Source organism: Leptosomus discolor, chromosome 14 (assembly GCF_034619465.1).
Source record: "Leptosomus discolor isolate bLepDis1 chromosome 14, bLepDis1.hap2, whole genome shotgun sequence".
NCBI lineage: Eukaryota > Metazoa > Chordata > Aves > Leptosomiformes > Leptosomidae > Leptosomus > Leptosomus discolor.
In genome coordinates, this window is record NC_141404.1 from 18,575,342 (window position 1) to 18,591,404 (window position 16,063).

Here is a 16,063-nt window from a genome sequence, read left to right on the forward strand (position 1 = left end):
AGAGATTTCAGTTCACACAATGCCAGCAGCAGCCTTTGGCTCTGGAATAAATAATATACCCTCTTTCTAGACCAGTATTTTTGTCAGGTTTATGAATTATAAGCCTAGAAAATGTATTTTAAATGTAAATTTTAAAAATACTAGAGTACAATTAATTATTCATTATGATTGAATGCTTCATTTGATTTATTTCCCTTTGTTTTAATGAATCATTCATGGACTTTTGGACATTTACCTTACTTGAAGCTGTTCACCAAATACTTCGAATGAGCAATTTTGAACCAGCAGGTGTCTTGGACATCATTTGCTTCCAGTATCCTTTGTCATTTGTAGTTTATGCTGTGTGTGCAGCTGCACATGTGCTACAGCACTGACTTAGCTCCCTAAGTAGATGACTAAGTAAACAATAACATAAGACTAATTGAAGGCAGGCATCTGTACAAAGAATAGGTATCTCCCAAACAGCCAGCCAATAGGTCTATTTACACCCTGTCCATTGATCAAAGAAGCAGGGGTTGGGGGGGGGGGGGGGGGGGAGGGAAGTAGAAACAAATACAACTTGGTTTTAGTGGCCATCTTCATCCATCAGCAAAAGGCAAGCCATCCATGTCAACATATGCCTGAACAGGGCATGGTGGCCTGGTATGTGGAAGCTCAGTGGCAGACAAGTTGTCCTCTCCTGGTCTCCAGCCACACTGTGAGTCATCATAACAGCATGAAACCACTTCTCTGCTTCAGGGAAACCCAGCTCCTGCTCAGCCGTGTGAATGCACCACTTGTCACCAGCTCACCAACAAGTGCTGGAAGGCTTCGAGTCCAGGAAAGGCATAAACACGCCTGTGCACTCCCCCCATGCCAGGAGAGCCAGCAGAGAGCACCCAGTGGACTTGAAGACATGGCTAGTAAAATGGTCTTGCCATCCCTCCTGAATGTATATGGCTCCATCTATAACCACCTTTCAGCCACCGCCTGTCCGCTTGTGACCTACCCAGGTGTAGTTGACTCCGCACCAGGATGTGGCTCATTGCAGGTGATCACAAAAGGGCCGTAGCAGCTCCTACCTCTGTGAACACTCTCTCTGAATAAAAGGCACATTGCCCATTCCTCAGCTCAATGGAGATACATAGTATTAATAGAGAGGCACGCACTGATGTGCATTTGCATAAATACTTTCACCCACTCATCAATAATCAAAACCAATTGTCATGGTAATACTTGCACTTGTAATTTGTTACCTTCAGCACAAGAGTTTGATTCTTTCTGTAACCCCCTGAAGCAGAGCACTGCTGGATAAGGGACACAGCTGGACTCACCCAATGACCTAATGATTTGAATCAGCAACATCTTATAAAATTATTTTACAAGCTAAGGAAACCAAAGTCCACAGAAAAATCAGACCCTACTTATGCCCAGCAAAGCAAAGAAAAACGAAACACCTAAAATCCATTTAAGAAATTGCTTGATTTAAGGCAAATGCAAGTGGGAGGTGTCTATGACTTCTGAAACTTCATAGCACGCAATTCTAAACAAAGGGGCAAGAAGCAGGGGCATGAGTCCAGCACCAGAGACCAAATGGACTTTGATCCACTCTGCATTCTTTTTCCTTAACAATAAACCAAAGAAAGCAAACAAAACCAGCTACTGAATCAAGTCCCTGATGGTGTGCTGTAGCAATTTCAGATTGTTGATTGTTTACACGAGCAGCTGATTAGTATCTTGGTATGTGGGAGAACTCAGGAATGAGTAAGTGTTAAGATGAACAGAGGTGAACATTGAGTAAGAGTAGTGTGTGGCATAATAATTGTCAGATGCAGCAAAATTTATCATTGATTTTACAACATGGATGAGTAGTCTCTAGGAAATCTCCTCTGTAAACTTCTCCTCTTGGATTTACACTGTTTTCATACCTAACACATGCAGCTCATACACGTAAGCTATTCCATTAGTTTCTCTTGGCTGTGACAGTAAGACTTTGTAAGTGAAATGTTTTGGGTTTGTTTGTTTGTGGGTTTTTTTTCCAGTAAATCAGAAAAACAAGTGTATTAGAATTCTGCCGATTATTCTCAACTCACTACAGCTCAGCCTGGAATAAGTACTCAGTACGAGATGACATACAGAGGGTGATTTATAATACATCTTCTAAAAACAAAGGCTGTATCAGTATCGCATATATGTTGGTAAGTGCAGGGAAGATAAAAAGGGGGAAAAATATAACTGTGGATTTTCTTGTTAATAGGAAAGTCACTGAAAACAAGACACAGAGCTTTCACCACTCCCAGGGGTGAGAGAGTCATTTCTGTTTGAATACCACGTCCATGGGGTATGATAAGTCAATTGGAAAGAAATATTGAAGTATCAGGTCACTTCAAAGCAGTACCTTCAAGTAAGCGTTTTTATCCCCACACTTGTGCAACATCATGTCCAAGCAATGTGTCGGGCAGGTCCAGGTGGCTGTTGCAGCAGTTATGAATTGTCAGCCATGCAAGCTGAAAACCAGTCCATGCTTGTCCTGCTTCATCTGGAATTTTATCATGGGTTAGGCAACAATCCATGGGAAGGCTCAAGGTTACTCATACCAGTTTACCAGGATAAATCCTTTTGCTGGTCACCAGCCTGAAACATCAGCAAGCATTAAGATTCATGCCACATCTGTTGGAAAGGAGCACATGTTCCAGCTTATGCTGTACTAGTACTTTGTGCTGCAAGTCTCTGCATTTATGACAAACGATAAGCAAATACAACCAGCTCTAGAGTCTCTCTCTAAACACACATATCTGCCACCTTCCTATGCAAGGCTCAGCTTCCCGAGAAAAGAGAACTGATTTCTCATGCATTATCCCTCTGAACATACGCCTGATGTCTTCCTAGATTCTCGCATTTTGTGTAAACAATAGCACTTGTGTCACTTAAAATTGAGATATAATTATTTCTCATTAGCAAGTATTGCTGTGATATTTGGGTGGGAGGAATTGAAAAGCAGACAGTTGTTTTTGTTTTTGTTTTTAAATCACAACATTTCAACCACCTTTGAAGTCTTCAAGTAAACTGCATTTTTCCTGCCAAAGTCAGAACAATGAGGGCTGACAAGAGGAGACGTGGAAGACAGCTCCTCATCTGTCAGTAGCAGTTAGCTTTCCAGGTCAGGGCTGGAACTGAGCCATTAAGCTGTACTTGCAGAACAAGCTCACCAGTGATTTTAAGTCCTGCTGCTGTTCTTTCACTGGATAAAAACACTTAAAAGCAGCGAAGTATGCACATTTTTGTCAGATACCAGGAGCGCTGTATGGTTAGTACTGACACCCAGGAAGTTCAACTCTTCCCAAATTGTATTTCAAGTGTATTTCTGCCACGGACTTGCTAGGTGGCCACAGGCAAGTCGCTAAAGCCTCGGAACAAGTTCAGCCTGGAGCAACCAGTTATCCCCATTGCTCTTGGGCTTAGAGCTAAGCGTAAACTTACATCTCTAGCAGACTTGCACTGGGCAGCCTCCTCCTAATCCAGACCTAAAGCAAAGCCCCTTTCTCATGGGAACGTGGCGGGCTAGTAGAGGAGAGACATTTGTTAAACACGATAGCATCACTCCTGAGAGGCGAGCGGGAGCCTGCTGCGCCTGTCTCGGGACCCGCAGCTGTCCGCACAGGGAGACTTGGGGTGATGCACCGGGAGAGTAGAGATCCCGCTGTGGTTTCAGCATTCAGGCACTAGTCCTGGGAAGGCAAGTCATGTGTGTTTCCCTTCCTCAGAAGCGGGGTGTCATCTCTGGAGCACACCTCTGCCCTCACAGAAGGGAGGAAACAATCTATCAGCAAGATGAGAGACAGCTTTAAATTAGACATAGGCTGCTGTTTAAAAAGGAAATGTACTTTAATCCGAAGACAGAAAAAAGATCAACATGGTTGAGTCATCTGCCTTGGCATTACACAACTGTCTTCTCCTAGAAGCAAATGCTTTTCACTCCACTAAATGTTTTGGCCATTTGCATACACAATTAGCAGCCTCTGACTATATGGCTGCCCTCAAACTACAAACTTGGGAGAAATTCATGACAGCTTGCTAAAATGCAGCTGGCAGAGCTTGCCCTTGAAACGCACTGCAAAAAAATTCCAATCCCCCTCGCCCGCTGCTGCCTCCACTCTGACCTGAGCAGTCTCTGGCAGGTGGCTGGCCAGTGCAAAGAAAACAGGAAAGCACTTCTAGTGCCAGAAATAATCTTTTTATTCTGCAGTCCAGAGAAGATACTTTAAATCGCAGAAACACCCACTGTGCACGTATGACTTGCTTTCATTAATGCCTTCATCTACACATGTCCATCTATACCATCAAATCAATAAATGCATCTATCCTAGGCACAGGTAACATTAAAAACCAAATCACTGACATGCAAGCAGTTGGGTAGAAAATACCTGCAGAGAAAGAAGACAGCTTCAGATATTCATAAGAAGCCTAGAGCCAGGAACAAACAGCATGAGACCGCCAAGGTGGTCACTAGATGCATCTCTCGCTTGCTTTCCTCCCAGCCAGGTCAGGAGCCAGGCATTGCAAGGAGCGCTACAGCTCCACACCCTCCTTCCTGAGGACACAGTCCTGCCAGCAGGTACCTCTCGCTGTGAACGCTGTAACTGCAGTGAAAATGCAGCAGAAACAAGGCAGCCATACAGAGGAGAAGAGACACGTACCCCAACCCATGCCCTGCTTCCCACCACCTCACTCACCACCTCCCAAGACTGCTCTTTAGCGCAGGGCTCAGCGGAGGTCACGTACACTGGGCAGGTAAGAACTGAGTGATCTAACGGTTGCCTAAAACTACTGAAAGAGTATTTACCAAGATAGTGGAGCCACACTCTTCTCCATGGTGCCACATGATATAACAAGCAGCAGCAGTCACAGTCTTGAAAGGTGCAGGACAGTTATCAGGGAAAAAAAAAAAAAAAAGATAAAAGAAAAAAAAAGAAAAAGCAGCTTCACTGGTAGGGTCATACAGCACCAGAACAGGCTGCCCATAGAGACTGTGGAATTTCTGTCCTTGGAGGTTTTCATCACCTGGCTAGACAAAACCATGGCTGACCTGCTTTAGTGCTGGTCACAGTCCTGCTTCAAGCGAGAGGTTGGACAAGATGACCTCCAGAACTTGCTTCCAAGCAACACCACATGATTCCTGGCCTTCTGTCAGAATATCACTTACTTCCAGTTAAGAATGAGCACAAGTAAAGGACATTTAGCATCAGGAAAATAATCTATTTTTAGCAGCATAGGTATATTAATCTGCATCTTAACACAGTGAAATGATGCTGCTGCTGTAACCTGCGTTACTGGACACAGGGAGGTACCATTCCATACCAAATGTTTAGGTTTGAGTTTTTGTCCTGGTAAAACTGTAGTATGGGGTGGTACTTCTCAAAAACACCCAAAGTGAACAGGAGGCTGCATTTATCCCAAGCACACACACAGGCTGGGCGATGAGTGGATCAAGAGCAGCCCTGTGGATAAGGACTTGGGGCTGCTGGTGGATGAAAAACTGAGTATGAGCCAGCAATGTGTGCTCACAGCCCAGAAATCCAATCGCATCCTGGGCTGCATCAAGAAAAGTGTGACCAGCAGGTCGAGGGAGGGGATTCTCCCCCTCTACTCCACTCTAAGGAGACCCCACCAGCAGTGCTGCATTCAGACCTGCTCGAGCGGGTCCAGAGGAGGCCATGAAGAGGATCAGGGGCTGGAGCACCTCCCCTGTGAGGACAGGCTGAGAGAGTTGGGGTGTTCAGCCTGGAGAAGAGAAGGCTCTGGGGAGACCTTACAGCAGCCTTGCAGTGCTGAAAGGGGGCTGCAGGGGAGGGACTCTTGATCAGGGGGTGTGGTGATAGGATGAGGGCTAATGGTTTCAAACTGAAAGAGGGGAGATTTAGATCAGATATTAGGAAGAAGTTCTTCACTGTGAGGGTGCTGAGACACTGGCACAGGTTGCCCAGAGAAGCTGTGGCTGCCCCCTCCCTGGCAGTGTTCAAGGCCAGGCTGGATGGGGCTGGGAGCAACCTGGTCTAGTGGAAACCGTCCCTGCCCATGGCAGGGGGTTGGAACTGGATGAGCTTTAAGCTCACTTTCAACCCAAACCATTCTACGATTTATTGAAAGCACTTAACAACAATGAACCGAATTTTCCTCCTAACAGAGTCAGTTTAGAGATCTGTTACCCACTGAACCTGTTCCAATTAACTGTTAATTCACTTACTCAACACTACATCAGACCCCCAATTCTACATACAAGTATCAACATGCTTTCTTCAACACAAGTTAAGTTCTGACACCCTATCTGGGAGTACAACTGCAAAGGTGCTGCCATTCTCCTAAATCTATTCAGATTTTTAATCTCAGACACTCTGGGGAAACTGAATTAAAAAGTAGAAAAAACTGGTACCTTTAAGCAATCTCCTCCCTTATCACACACATTCTTCCTTTAAATTGGCTCATCATTTTTATTTATCCCTTTAAGCTCCTCATGCTGAAAATACGTGCAGAATTCAATGCAAGTGACACGCCATAACTTTGAAGCTAGTGACAAAAAAATGACTGGTACCTATTTGAAATTATATATTCCCTAAATTCAAGAAACCAGGTACACACAAAGAACTGTATAGAGTAAGTAACCCCTTAAATGCTAAGAAAAAACAGGGAAATACAATCTACATCACCCCCAGCACAGGAGTTGTATGGCATATCCTCAGTCAATCCGTAGCAAGCCTAGCTCTATTATGCTCAAGTAAGCCACACAGATTTACTCCAAAGATCAAGCCCATTATATGTGCTATTTCTTCTATCTGTAATATTTATCATCTCAGACTATGATTTAGCTCTCTGCCAAACAATCTTATGAGTCCCATTTTACATAACTCGTGGCATAAGTCCATTCAGCTTCGGTCAGCATCACCACATTAATCACAGCTGTGGGGATCTGATTTTTGTCTAGCCTGCTGCGGCAGCAAGAGGCTGAAACACACGCTGCCACAGCCTGTGCTGCTGTGGCATCACGTGCGCCTTGCCACCCCGGTAGCTTTCTAGAGTCGTTACTGACAGGCCACAGATCTTCAGAGCTGCTTTGAATTTTCATAACCCTCCTTCTTGCTTTGTGAGACAGAACTGCCATTGCCCATTTGCTGGGTTTTCCTCCTCTTAAGCCAGCAGAGCCTGCAACTGCAGAGATTCTGCTTCAGAGCTGCCAGAGCACCAGAAAAAGTCCCAATGCTCAGCACAAGGACCACACCATCTGTCCGTGTCACTCAACTCCAAGCACCATCATTACCTTAATCTCTGATTCTGAGCAGCTTTGGAGAATAGGGGTGAGATTGTCCCCCGCGCTGACTGCAAGAGAAAATAGTAAGAGGTGAGATGCTGACCAAGGAGCAGATAACAGCCCTATGCCTCCTACACACACAGGTGGATACCCTGTGCTCTTCCTCACCAAAAAAATGATACTCTCTCTCCTTCTGGAGGAGAAAAATCAGGATCAAGCCCTTGGTTGTCACAGGAGCTAGAAGCAGCCATGATTACTTCAAAAGGAAGAAGGGAAGGATTTTGTCCCATATTACATAGTGTTGCATATTACAAGACCCAAATTATGGGCTTACTTCAGGTTCAGAATACAGCCCCAAAACCCAAAGGCACAGTGAAGACCCTGCCATCTTCCCTGCTCCCTGTTTTGAAAATGCAGCATTTCACAGCTTGTCTGCTCAAAGTTCCTTTTCCTCTGTCAACACAACAGGAGTGCATAGAGAATCACTGTGATAACAGACTTGTATAAGCTATATACTTCGGCCTTCGCCTGCCATTAACCCCTGCTGGGATGGCTGACGTTAGTCAGCTTTAGTTCTGCCTGAAAATAATACATAAAAAGAAACTAGAGCCTTGCAGCAGCTGTACAACAGAAGTTCTGTACAGCACTTGAGCATCCCCAGTCCTTTTGTAACCTTCTACCACCTTCTGTAGTCTTTTCAAAATCTGAAGCAGGTTTTTAAACAAAACAAACAAAAAAATGTCCCTTTTGCATGAGGAAAATGAAAAGCAACTTCATTCTCTATGTAAAACAGCAAAAGAGTAACCACCAGCGAGCAGGGAAATGCACAGCCATGGGAAGAGGCAGAAGAACAGCTCACCCACACTAACGGATGGGCGCAAATATGCTGCTCCAGTACAAAAAGGGACCAAATCCTGCTCAGGGGCATAAAGCACAGTTGTCTCCCATTTTGTACGTTGTGCTCACAGCTAGAGACAGTATTACTGTCTGACAGCCTACTCAAATGTTTTCAGCTGCTGAGGACAAAGAACTCGCTGTGAGCACTTTCACAGTTACTGCAGATATGGCCAAACACACTGTCCTCACATGGTGATTTCCTGGTATTTGATGTTCCCAGCCTTTGGCCAAACTAAACGCATTAAAAAATGAGATTTGTCTCTTAAATATTGTTGCCCCAAGCGAGCAGTGTGCCATGGTCTTGGAGGCCACCCCCATCTTGGGCAAAGCCTCACATGAATGCTTCTCTGTGTCAGCAGCAAATCCCACAACTGTTGAACACCACTACAGACATCTTCGGAGAATCTCTGTAACCACTGCCTTGCAGAATACCAGGCTTCAGCTGAGTACCAGCTACCTAGGAAAGTGCCACGGATGCCTTGTCCAGTATTCAATCCTGATGTAACAGCTAACAGACCGGGGAAATCTCTGGCTCAGTTTCCAGTTTGTATCACCACACCACTGTAGGCATGGGTGTGCAACTTCCACCTTTGAGACAAAACATAATGTGCTGCTCCCTCTCCAGCTCTAATAACGGACTTATAAAAGATGCCATCCCAGCTTGCCCCATTATTAAAGACTTTACAATGGGCTATTCACGCAGTGATCTTTATTCCTCTTTTTCCTCAATTATTAAAGTCCATGACTCACACAACGGCACCGCATGTTCTTTCAACGCCACTTGTTACCCCTTTAGCCACTTTAGCTAACCATTCTTTTGTGCTCATTTGCCTCTTCTCCAAATTACCTAGGAATTTTCCACATGTCAGCATATTGAATGTTTTAGAGAAATTAAGGCAAGAAATCTGCCAGATGTAACTTCTGTTCAGAGAATTGGCCAAGTTAGGGAAGATACTGTGTTAGTCTAATGTGACGTACCTTTAGTAAACTCAAGTTTACATGCACGCTGCTCACAACTGTCTAGGGCTGAGGCAAGTAAAACAGGAATCCCTTAGAGATTCTTATTACACAGCCCACAAGAAATCTGTGATTTAGCTTTGAGTTCCTTGAGCCAAGTTACCCCAGTGGGTGTGCAAACCAGTCATAGATAGAGAACCAAACACTACTTTATTTGGACAATATCAACAACATCAGTAGTTTGAGTATAACCAGGCCACAGTTGCAATGCTGCGACAGAAATTGTTCTTAAGGGATGTACAAAGTGTCAGTCATAATCAACCATACAGAACTGGAGTTTCTATGTTAAGATTTAACCTTCAGTCTGAGCTCCTTCACAAAAAAAAAAAAAAGGGGGTAAATAATGCTCTTTGAGAAGTCTTTTGATGTCAAATTACATACCAATCAGTACCTAGAAACACTAACAATTACTCAAAAAGGTAGACTCAGAGGTACCTGGATTAAGTGCTGCCTGAAGCCTCACCAAGCTCCCAGATGCTTGGATTTCAGATGCTTCGAGATGCTCCCACAGGTCTTGAATTCCTGGTGACAACTCCGTACTTCTTATCATCCCCTGGTCTCAAAGCAGCTACAAAGTCAGTACATAGCATTGGGCCAGCACAACAGAACTGGAACCAGCACACAGCAAAACTTCATCAAATTACTTAACTGGCCTCAATATAGCTGTGTAGTTTTGCCATATAAGGTAAAAGTCAAGATTGGCAATGGTGGCCCCATTCCTCAAGACAGTAACGGGCAACACTTGCTACCATTTTATTTCTTGATTTCAAATTCTTTCCTTTTCAACTAGGTTTATGCACATTACATCCCACATCCACCTGTTCAACTAGTCATACCCCACTGCTTGGGCTAAGAAATACTGACTTCTAATACATCACAGCTTTTAACCAGAAAACAAGATGCAAGAAATTCTGCTCCCTGATCTGTTAAGATAAGCTATTTTGATCAAGAAAAAACCCAACCAACCAAAACAAAACCCACAAACCTGTAGAAATTGGAAAACCTGTAAGACTGAGAAAACAACATTAGCTTATGGCAGTTAAATAAGCTGCGTCTCCCCAGGGTTTCAGAAGCATGGACACATGCTTTCTATGTGACCAGATTTTATTCATAGGGTTTCCCCTCCCTTACCACATATAGTCAGAAGATCATGCTTCAATGGAAGTCTCTCACAGGGACTTTAAATATTTGTATCAAAATATCAGCATCTTCCATATTACCCACACGCATTTGGAAAGTTATCCTATTCCCATAAGGATGCAATAGGAAAAGAATGGTCAGGATGTTCTTAAGACATAAAGAACAAGAGATGCAATCTTGCACGAGGTCCCTTTCATCCCTACCAGTTTAAGACATTCTAATCCCATTGCTGTACTTTTATCATCTCTGATCAGCATTTAACAGAACAGGCATGCACAATTTTGTGGTTTTTGCTTCTGTTGCTTCATGCCCGGACGCCAGCAGGAAGCCTGGGGAAATTGTTTGAACATGGAGAACGCAAGAGCATCTCTATTCAAGAGCCACTGAAGACTAGAAGCAAAGATAAACTTGAAAGCTCTAACAGAATATCAAGTACAATTCCACAGGTGCTCCAAGTTGCTCTCTCCACCTACTTTATATCAGGCATCAATTCCTTACAGACACTCAGACAAAACACCCCCTCCCACAAACAAACCAACGACACAACAACAACAAAAAAACAAATCCAAAGGAGGAAAAATTCTACTTAATTAAAAAATTAAAAATTGAGCCTGAAAAAACCCCAAAGACCCCAAATTAAAGACTTCAAATTAAAGTCTTATAATAGCAATCTTTATTCAAGACAGACTGAAAAGAAATACTTACTAGTACTTCATTACTTACCCTGAAAATAGAACTCAAAAATACCCTAGTTAGTCAGTATTAACCATTTTAAAATAAGTTTATGAGCTCCAGCTTATTTCAAGTACACACACATATATATAAATGATGTATATACATACATATTTTGCTGCCACCTTGTGAACAGTCTCTGAATAAGGAGGTTTAGTTCATACAGACCCAAATCTGCCACCTTTATTCACATTTAGCTCAACTGATGTTAACATAGATGTAACATCTGTTCAGAGAATTGGCCAAGTTCGGGAAGATACTGTGTTAGTCTAATTACCTTCAGCAATACTTTTTGAACAGGTACTCAATGTGACAAAGGATGGCTGAATCAGATGCTTAGTGAAGAAAATTTTAAAAGGCTGAATAAAATAACTATTAGTCTTCTGCAATTTCCATACACTTTTGTGTCACAGTTTATTGCCACAAACATTACGGAAAATATCACTAAATTCTTTCCGATAAAAATATCGCAGCTTTGCATCCAAGCTGTATAGCTGTCTTCAAAACTGAGTAAGCTGGTGCCTGTAAAACAAAGAATAAAAGATCAACTACATCCAATGAAGTGTTTTGTTTGAAGCAGATTGTGGTAAGGAATAGTAAGCATTATCTGAAAAAAAAAACAAAACCAAAACCAAAACAAAGCAAAACACGCAAACAAAAACACCCAACACCAAAAAATGCCTGTATTTGTAGTCTAATCTACCTTAGAGAAAACAAAATTAAAAACTATCAGCTTTGCAGAATGTTTCCATTTCCCCACAAATGTAAGTCAAGAGAAACAAAAGGAGAGGTCACACATTCCTCGTACAGTATTCAAGGGAGCACAGAATTCAGTTCAGTATTTCACACTGCCTGGCACAGTTGTGTTCGTCTACCAAGATGACGCCTGAAGTTCCCAGCTGTATGGACAGCACTTATTAGACTTATCTTCAAAAACATTTAATCTAAACCTCTCAGGAAAATACAATTACTTTAACACTTGATGTAAGTTCCAACGGATTCAATTCTGTTCTAGAAAAATGAAAGCTATAATATGCTTTCACATAATAATACGTGTTTTCTTATATTTTTGTTTGGGAAAGAATATCAAGCACCTTATTTGCTGTTTCTTACATAAAGAACTACATCACAGCCACTGGATAAGGAAGGTAAGAATATCACATCTACATCCTCGCTAACACCGTACTTACCGCTTCGGCATCGTGCTCAAGCCCAATGTCATGGTGCTCCCGTTCATCATCTCGAAACTGCTTTATTATCTTTAAAAATGAGCAGTTAATTAGTAAGTCTACTTGGCAGAGAAATCAAGGCAGCTAGTATACAAAAGTATATGCTGTTGACCATTGCATGCACCAGAACAGGCATCTGAGGCCCAGGTCTCCCAAAACCTTCTCAAAGACCTGAATCTCCAATTCAGCAAGAAGAAAACTATTTACAGCATTCCCCAAACCTAAAGTTCTTTCAATATTCTCAAAAAAGCCTTTAAAAAACAAGCTGCTGTTTAATGTAACACTGTTTTCCACTGTTTCAGAAAATCTAGTCTTAGTAACTTGCAACGCTAATTAGCTTCACATGTACAAATTATTCTAACAATTTAAATAATCAAATCAAGGTCCCTGCCTTGCCAGATGATCAGTAAGGGTGTTTCCCTGTAAGCCAACAGGGCTTTTGTCCACTCTAGCATACTCTAAAGAACGCTGTTTTTCTCTTCTGATTTTTCAACTGGGCCAAAAAGGTCTAAAGAATTTTCTCTTGAGATGCCTGCAGATAACTAGGATTGCTTAATAAAGCGCTCAGAGTTTACAGACACCCAAGCACTGTCCCTACCCAAGGGATTCACATCACTTTTGGTTTCATTGCTAGTCCTCCTCCTGTTGACACTGTGAATAACCTTGCTGCTTGGCTTTTTCTCTTTATTTTGTGCCCTCTCAGTTTATAGTCTTTATTTTCAGGGGTAGTGTTTCCCTTGTGCACATGTCAGCACAACCCGGGCTACTTCAGATACTATTTCCGTAACAAGAAGACACGTTTGGAGTAACCAGACTTGCCTACAGGTTAAACTAAGCACAACTGAACATACTGATTGTCAGCAAAGATGGACACGAGCACACAGACCCTAGAGCAAGCTCCCACCAAACAGAGCACAAACGAGCTCAATGGGCTGCTTGTGGAAATAGGTCAGTCTGACACCCTACAGGAACGTGTCCCAAGCTGATGCCTAAAATATTTGGGAAGTAATTTTCCTGCAGACCTAACAAACATTTGCTCCTTACACGCTCTGGATAGTATTCAAGGCTAGAGCTATATAATCCTATCCAGTATAAACAAAATGTTACTGCACAATCATATTTTCTCATTTTGTTCCCCTCTAAACCCTTCCTTTCAATTAAAGGTAATCAAAACTGAAGTATAGTTCTCCCAATCCAAAGGGAAATGATGAATTACCGAAAGCATGCTGAAGCTAATCCAAGTGCTTGATCAATTCAGTACTGCTGAAGGAAAAAACATCCTTTTAACTTAAAAGTTTCTGTTGACTTCAGCATTCCAAGTGACAGAAGAAAAAGAGATTGTAAATTCTACAAGTGTATTATTTTAAAAGACTACAGTCACATTAGATAATTCAATTAATTACTTAAACAATTTTTTAAGTCACAGTTAAATACCTGCAACAGTTCTTTGTACTTTTCTGGATCTTCTTCCACAAGAGTTCGGATCTGGCTATTGTAGTGATCCGATATACTCTCTTCCACAGCCACTGTGCAAGCCATTGCACCTTTCTTTCCGAGTAAAGCACTTCCAGCCCCTGTGATTGAGGTACCAAACAAATACAAACAATGACATCTGAAGCAATACAAATAATTTACATGCTTGAAGACTTCATTAAGCAACAATAATAGTAATAACATAAACTCACCTAAAACAAAACCTGCTACGTTCCAAAAAGGCAGTAAAACAGTCGGCCGAACTCGGTATGCAACCATTAGTTCATTGAACTTTTTCAGGTGGTCTTTTTCTTGATTCCACATTTGCTGCGGAAGAGCCAGATGACAGTAAAGCATGAAACCAGAAAAATTAAACATTTCAAATAAAACTAATAAACCAGAGAAAACCAAACCAGCTCAGGGCCCTCACACTTTTAACGGCAGGAGTAACACCACTCGCATCGCAAGAAGGAAACAGTGAAGGGCAGGTGAGGACAGGTGTAAATAGGCAACACAAAAACTTCCGCAGAACAAGAGCCCTTGTAACAATACCCCAGCAACTGCAGGATCGGTGACTCCCTTATTGCGTCATCCCGCCCCCCTTCACAAGCCCCCGCGTTCACACGTGTTCAGGAAAAGCCGTACAGCCTACAACTTCATCCGACCATTGTTCATCAAATGCAAATTAGCCAGAAACACAGCGACCGCTTTCAGGCCCACTAACCTGGATAATCGGTCCCACACTTGACCGACCCAAGACGGCCATTTGCCCCGCATAAATGCGGTTTGCCCCGTACTCCCCCGCGTGGTCCACCCGGATGATGCGGTCTACGACGGGCTTGTTGACGCCCTCCAGAGCCGGCCGCGTGCTGCAACGCCTGAGGGAAACCCCTCCGGCGGGCAAGGGCCACCTCCCCCGGAGACCTGCCGGAGAGACAAAGGTGACGCGAGCTCTGCTGCCGCCCAGCCCCCGTCCGAGCCGGGCGGCCTGAGGCGGGCCCGGGCGGTGCGAGGCGGGCCCGGGCGGTGGTGCGAAGCCCGCGGCCGTCGTTCAGGGCGGCGCCCCGACAGGTTGAGGGGTGGGCAGCCGCGGCAGCCGACCCGAGCCCCTACCCGCCCCGAGGCGGAGGGGCCGGCCCTGCCCCAGCGAGCGCCGCACGGCCGGAGCCACGGCAGCGGCCACCTCCATCCCGCTGACCCGGACACCTCCTCTAGCGCGTCGCACCGCCGCCACGTCATCACCGCGGGCAGCCTCCCTGCCGCCCTCCCGCCCTATCACGGTTCCGATTGGCTCCCCCGCGCCGCCGCACTGGAGAGCGGAACTGTCACTCAGAGCCGGCGTCCCCTGTCTGCCATGGGAACGGGGGCGGGGCGGCCTCCTGAGGCGGCTGCGCGGGCCGGCGGGAGCGCGGAGGGACCCGCGGCCCCGGGCCGAGGCGGCTGGGCGGGCTCACAGCACAGCGGCCCCGAAAACATCAGGCATCGCGTTAAAAAAGTCATTTACTGAATGTTAGTTTCTTTAAAATGAAGGCAGAAGACATTCCAAAACATATAAAAAGAATCGTCTCTCACATTAACTAACACTGTGCTACTAGCAAATTTCAAGTAATAAACGCAATTCTGTACAGAAAACCCTTAAGCACAATCTTTAAATAAAGGAAATAGGTAGTAGTCTACTTCGAAATACTGTTGCCGCCGAGTCACGCAGCTCCAACATGTTGTTCAAGTGAGAAGAAACATGAATTTCAAGGGTACTGACAAGTTTCCAAATACTCTGTTTCCAAACTGTAACTTAAATAGTCACATTTTAGAATAAGAACAGTAGTCAAGATGTTTGTACAAGAATAAAACATAAACAATAATGCCTTAACACTTTTTTTTTTTTTAAAAAAAAAAAAAAGGCTACTCCACAGCAGCGAGGCTGGTACCCGGGCAATGGCTTTCCCTGCGACAGCCGTGCACTGCTCGGTGACCTGACTGGAGGTCTCTTCCTACTCCCAGTGTTTATGCAGAGCTCTTATCAGCTTGATTTCTCTGAACCATTTTGTGAAGTTAACCTCTCTGAAATATTCAACTGCACTTGCTATTTCAGAGCAAAATAAATATCAAAGTCTCTTCCCTAAAAATATTTATAAAACTGATTTCAAACCCATGGCATATTTTCTTCTACGCACTATTTCAAAATACTGATGTATATCTCTCTTTTGCTTTGGTTTTAAAGCAGAAGTGAGTTGAAAACACACCCTTCCTCTCCCTCCTTCTTAAAGCCTAATTCGTAAAAGTACTAAAAAGT

General features: G+C 43.7%; 1 protein-coding gene across 1 annotated transcript; it reads right to left on the bottom strand.

Moving 5' to 3' along the window:
• Positions 1-10,992: 10,992 nt before the first annotated feature.
• Positions 10,993-14,959, bottom strand: COQ7 (coenzyme Q7, hydroxylase). The gene is made up of 6 exons (XM_086473103.1): positions 14,884-14,959; positions 14,495-14,694; positions 13,983-14,097; positions 13,732-13,871; positions 12,259-12,327; positions 10,993-11,590 (listed from the first exon to the last, which is right to left on the bottom strand). Exons 1-6 carry the CDS (start codon positions 14,957-14,959, stop codon positions 11,513-11,515), a joined length of 678 nt encoding a protein of 225 aa, XP_086329229.1. The 3' UTR covers positions 10,993-11,512.
• Positions 14,960-16,063: the final 1,104 nt, after the last annotated feature.